The 6,000-nt window shown below is 56.0% G+C and overlaps 1 protein-coding gene across 1 annotated transcript in view; it reads left to right on the top strand.

Moving 5' to 3' along the window:
• Positions 1-3,321: 3,321 nt before the first annotated feature.
• ARHGAP39 (Rho GTPase activating protein 39) overlaps positions 3,322-6,000 on the top strand; it is an 83,619-nt gene continuing 80,940 nt past the window's right edge. The window contains exon 1 of the mRNA XM_038175266.2: positions 3,322-3,540. Within this exon, the coding sequence (XP_038031194.2) occupies positions 3,530-3,540 (11 nt within the window). The 5' untranslated portion in view covers positions 3,322-3,529. The remainder of the gene's footprint in view (positions 3,541-6,000) is intronic.

Below are 6,000 nucleotides of genomic sequence, written 5' to 3'. Positions count from 1 at the left end.
TGGGATCCTCATTGAGGCTGCTTGCTTGCTATGCCTCATGCTGCTCAGAGCTCCACCCGCAAGCCCTAGGGATGCGCGGATGCATCTGTTCCTTTTTTTTTTTTTTTTTATGGAAAATGAACAAGGCTTTTTTTGTAAGTAGAATTCAAGGAGCCGTCATTCCCTGGGCAGCTGAAGTGGGTTTGATCGTGTTTAAGTGACACCGCAGGGGCTAAAAATGCGTTATTTAAGTAATTATGGGAAAACTTTAAAATTCTGGGTCCAGATTTTCACGTTTCCGCTGGGTTAAAACGTGCAAGTGACTGTGTCCCCGGGTCGCAAAGCTCCAGCATCCGGAGCCACAAAATATCCTGGCAAAATCAATCTGCAAAATAAAAATGGATAAAAATGTGAGCATGGATGAATGACTCCGCTAACCCAGAATGTTACACAATAGGACCCAAAAAAAAAAAACAGGCACCGTGGCATCCTGGAGCTGGGGTCACCCCCGGATTGGGGACACGTCCCCTGTCCCCTGCAGAGCACAGTGGAGCAGACCAACTTGCACTGGGATGAGCGACTGGGTTAACTGGGGACGTGTGCCTTCACGTCACCGGGTCCCCGATCAATGCGGTTCTCCTTGGGGCTGTTCGCATGATGCAATTAATGCACGGCAGCGAGGGGTGAAGGGGACATCCCTGGCCTGTCCGGCTCTGCCCTGATGTCCCCAGGGTTTGGGGTGGGGGTCAGGGGGCTGCTTTCCACCTTCGTCTCCAAAAGGTTGGAGGTAAAAAAGGTCTTGGTTGGCTTTGTGGGCCTAGAATGGGAGGAATGATCCTAAATGGGAGGAATCACCCTAAATGGGAAGAATGACCCTAAATGGGAGGAATGACCCTAAGTGGGAATGATCCTAAATGGGAAGAATGACCCTAAGTGGGAATGATCCTAAATGGGAAGAATGACCCTAAGTGGGAGGAATGACCCTAAATGGGAAGAATGACCCTAAATGGGAAGAATGACCCTAAGTGGGAGGAATGACCCTAAATGGGAAGAATGACCCTAAATGGGAAGAATGACCCTAAATGGGAGGAATGACCCTAAGTGGGAATGATCCTAAATGGGAAGAATGACCCTAAGTGGGAATGATCCTAAATGGGAAGAATGACCCTAAGTGGGAGGAATGACCCTAAATAGGAAGAATGATCCTAAATGGGAGGAATGACCCTAAACGGGAAGAATGACCCTAAATGGGAAGAATGACCCTAAATAGGAAGAATGATCCTAAATGGGAGGAATGACCCTAAATGGGAAGAATGACCCTAAATGGGAAGAATGACCCTAAATGGGAAGAATGACCCTAAGTGGGAATGATCCTAAATGGGAAGAATGACCCTAAATGGGAGGAATGACCCTAAATGGGAAGAATGACCCTAAATGGGAGGAATGACCCTAAATGGGAAGAATGACCCTAAATGGGAGGAATGACCCTAAGTGATTTTGGCCAAATTCCTTCAAATTCACAAGTCGGGATTTAGATTCGGGCTGGAAACCTCTTTTTTTTTTTTTTTTTTTTTTTTTGTGGGTGGTTTGGTGCCGATGAACTGCAAGAAACAAGCTGCTGCTTCTCCAAATTTGGCATTTTTTTAATTAATTCCTGAGTATGTTTTGAAGGGGTCAAAAGCTGCCCCCTACCACGGATGTGGATGGAGGTCGGGGGGGGCTGTGGGGCATGGGGGGCGCCCTGTGATGCACAAAACTGGGGGACAGGGTGCTGTGGGGCCCCAGTTTTGTGCTTTTGCGTGTGCAAGTGCACGTGTGCATGCATGTGTGCACCAGGCAGTGCATAGATGTGTGCAACGTTGCACACTGCATGTGCACGGCTGTATATACAGGGATACGTGGTGTGCAAGCACTGCATGTGTGTGCAACGGGTACACAGCCCTGTGGGTGTGCACACGCATGTGCAATGTGCACAGAGGTGCAGTGTGCACGCTGGGTGAGAGGTGTATATAGCGCTACGGGCGTGCATGTGCACACATATGTGCATGGGTGTGCATTTGCACACATATGTGCATGTGTGTGCACTGTGTGCAGTGTCCCATGGGTATGTAAGTGCAATGTGCACACATATGCATGTGTGTGCGTGCGTGCAATGTGCATATAGCCCTACGGGTGTGTGGATGCACACTTATATGTGGTGTGCACACATGTGCATGTGTGTGCACTGCATGCAACATGCATATAGCCCTACGTGTGTGTATGCACATTTATATGTTGTGTGCACATATGTGCATTGCACTGTGTGCAATGTGTATATAGCCCTACGGGTGTGTGTATGCACACTTATATGTGATGTGCACACATGTGCATGTGCGTGCACTGTGTGCAATGTCCTATGGGTATGTAAGTGCAATGTGCACACATGTACGTGTGTGTGAACCTCGTGCAACATGCATATAGCCCTACGGGTGTGTGGATACACACTTATATGTCATGTGCACACATGTGCATGTGTGTGCACACATGTGCAGTGTCCTATGGGTATGTAAGTGCAATGTGCACATATGTGCATGAGTGTGCACTGCGTGCAACATGCATATAGCCCTATGGGTGTGTTTATGCACACTTATATTTGGTGTGCACATATGTGGATGTGTGTGCACTGCATGCAATGTGTATATAGCCCTACGGGTGTGTGTAGGCACACCTCTGTGGTGTGCACACATGTGCATGTGTGTGCACTGCATGCAATGTGTACATAGCCCTATGCGGGTGTGTTTGCACACATATATGCAGTGTGCACATATGTACATGTGTGTGCACGTGTGCTGTGTGCAGCGTGTGACCGTGCAGCGTGTATGTGTGTGTAAATGCACACGTGTGTGTGCTGTATGTGCACATGTATGCACCATACGTGCACAGTGTGCACGCCAGGTGTACTCATGTCCTCACGTGCATGCACTTTGCGCACCGTACGGCGTGCGTGCGTGCACTTTTTAACCTAAAAGAGGCCAAATTTGGCTCAGACGTGAGCAATTCATCGCTGGGGCTACCGAGGGCGAGCCCACTTCTGCGTGCTCCAAATCGCGCCATTCCTCCCCAAAAACCCCCTTCCACGTGACCCTCATCCCCCTTTTCCCCACTTGAACTACAACTCCCAGAACCCCCCGCGGCCCTCCCTCGGGGGGGCGGAGCCGAAGGGGGGCGGGGCGCGGTGGGCGGGGCTTGTGGTCCTGACCACGCCCCTTTGGCCGCTTCCTATTGGCTGCGGCGCCGTTGTCGGTGGTGACGGGGGGACGCGGCGGGGCCGGGGCGCGAGCGTCGGCCTCAGTCGGGCGGAGGCGGGCGGCGGCGGCGGCTGTGGGGGGAGAGGGGTCCGCGCGCGCGCGCTCCGGCGCGCGTGGCGGCGGTGGGGGGGGTGGGGGGGGATTAATTTATTTTTTTTTGAGGGTTGGGGGGGAAATTGGGTGAAATAAAGGTCCATGAGCCATGGGAATTTGCACCGGGAGCGGGGCCGGCGCCGCCGGCGGGCGGTAGGGCCGCCGGGAACATGGCGGAGAGGTGAGAGCCGGCATCGCGATGGGGGGGGGGGGGCTGAAATTTGGGGAGGGGGATAAAAAGGGGCCCTGACCCCCCCCCCGGTGTCCCCGAGGTGGGATCTGGCTCCCCCTTTATCCCCCACCCCCCCTATATATCCATTGGGGGGACCCCCCCCTTTTTGGGGGGTCTTGCCCCCCCCCAAATTTGGGGGGAGGGTGGGTGACCCCCCCCATTTTTTTATGGGGGGGGTCTGGATGCATGCAGGGGACACCCTTTTATTTTTTGGGGGGTTTCTGTGTGTTTTGGGGGGTGCTCTGAGAGTTTCATTGGTACCCCCCCCCTTTTTGGGGGTGGGGGGGGGGTCCCAGCTCTGCCCCCCCCCCCATCATTTTGGGGTCTATAGGGTTGGGGGGGGGCTCCCAACCCCACCCTGATTTCCAGGGGGGCGTTGGCAAAATGGGGTGGGGGGGGGGGGCGGATCCTGACCCCACCCTGCTGCTTGGGGGGCTGCAGCCCCCCCATTTCTATGCCCTATATGGGGGCTATGTCCCCCCCCACCACCTTTTTGGGGTTGGCTCCCCCCTCCCTGCTCCATATAGCTGTTTTTTTGGGGGGGGAGGGGGGAAGATTCACCTCCCCCCCCTCCATATGGGGTTGAGGGGGGGGGTCTCTCCATCCCCCCTCCCCATAGAGGTCATGGGGGGGGGTTGGATTCACCCCATGCCCTGCCCCTAATTTGGGGGGGGGACCCCCCAACACCCCCCACACCTTTATTCCCTTGGGGGGAGGGGGCTGGATTCCCACCCCCCCTTTAATTATGGGGGGGGTGGATCCCACCCCATGCCACCCTATAGGGGCTATGGGATTGCCTTACCCCCCCCAATCTCCCTATAGGGTATTTTTGGGGGGGAGAGGCTGCTTTTTTTTTTGGGGGGGGGGATGCTATGGGGGGGCTCCCCGTGGGCTGCAGCTGGGGGAGGATTTTTGCGGCGGTGCAAGGTGTGGCACGGCCAGGGGGTGCCCATTGGGGGGGGATTTTGGGGGGGGGGGGGGCACGGATACGGGGCCGAGCCGAGGGGGCTGCATCGGGGCCGGGGGGGCTCGGGGGGGGGGGGTATTTATTTTCTCGTGCGCGGCGGATCGTGGATTTTTTTATTATTTTATTTATTTTTTTAATTCCCCTCCCTTCTCTGCGCTGCTCTGCTGCTTCCCCTTCCCCTCCGTTCCCCGGGCTGTGAAACCTGCGGGATTTTGTTTTTTTAATCATTTTTTTCATATATTTTATTCTATTTTCTTAAATTTTCCTCGGTGATCGCGGCTTCCTCAACCCTCGGGTGACCTCTACGGAGAAACCCGCAGCCGCCGCGCGCCGGCCCCTCGCCGGGCAGCCGGGTGGGCTTTTGAAAAAGGGGGGGGGGGGAGCTGGATGATGTGAAAACGATAAATATCTACGTAAAAAAATCGCAAAATTTGGGGAGCTTTTTGTCAGCCCCCCCCGAAAGCAGCAGGTGGCCGGTAGCGAGCGAGGTGTGGCCGTGCCCAGCCCCGATCCCGCTGCGGCCGCGCGGCGATGCGCAGCCCGTTCCTTGGGCCAACGCGCTCGGACCTCGCTGGAGGTGTCTGGGGAGGAGTGATTTGGAGCTTGGGGGGGTGGATTTGGAGGTTTTGGGGGGAGATCTGGAGATTTTGGGGGGAGATTTGGAGGTTTGGGGGGGATCTGGTGGTCGGGAGGGCTCGGGGGATGCGGTGCTCGGAGGGATCCGGCTCCGGCGCGGTGCCGGGGACGACGCGGGGTGTTGGCTCCAACCGCGCTCGCTTCTGCTGCTGATCCTGCTCCTGCTCCTTCTGCTGCTTCTTCCACTCCTCCCGCTGCTCTCCGAGCTCGTTTCGGAAGCCAGGAGCCACGCATCGCCTCGCCTTCACCCGCTGGCGTTACCTTCCTTCGGTCAACGGCGAACCCGCGGTCAACGGCGAACCCGGGCGCCTCGTGCGCCCTCGGGGTGTCCTGGATCCTAAAATCCCCATCCGTCCCCGCTACCCGGACCCCTTTTGGGTCTGAATTCCTCCTTCGTGCTAACCCCAGCGACTTGAGGGACTCGAGTGGCCCTTGATCTTCCTTGGATGGGAAGAGGGGAGGGAGCAACCTCGCTCGTCCTGGCGACGTTCACGTGGCAATACCGAGGGGCGCCCGCGGCCGAATTCCCACAATTTATTGCCAACGGGGTTCGAGGCTGCTTGCGACTCCTGAAAACGCGCTCCCTTGCCTGAAATTAGGTCATTAACTCCTAATAAAGAGAAGCAGAAGTGCCCTGGGCTCTCGGAAGCGGTAGCTCGGAGCGGTGGGGGCTGCCAAAACCGTGCCCCCGTTGCGCCAAGGGTCTTCCCGACGCCTGTGGCGGTCGGTGGCTGGTTTGGGGTTGATTTAGGTTTTTTTCGTCTGCTTTTTCTGCTGTTATCAGGGCAGGAGCTGCTTTTCTGTGT

The sequence above is a fragment of the Anas platyrhynchos genome, chromosome 2 (assembly GCF_047663525.1).
Source record: "Anas platyrhynchos isolate ZD024472 breed Pekin duck chromosome 2, IASCAAS_PekinDuck_T2T, whole genome shotgun sequence".
Classification (NCBI taxonomy): Eukaryota; Metazoa; Chordata; class Aves; order Anseriformes; family Anatidae; genus Anas; species Anas platyrhynchos.
The sequence above is the reverse complement of the archived record's forward strand: the minus strand, read 5'-3'. Positions and strand labels throughout refer to the sequence as shown.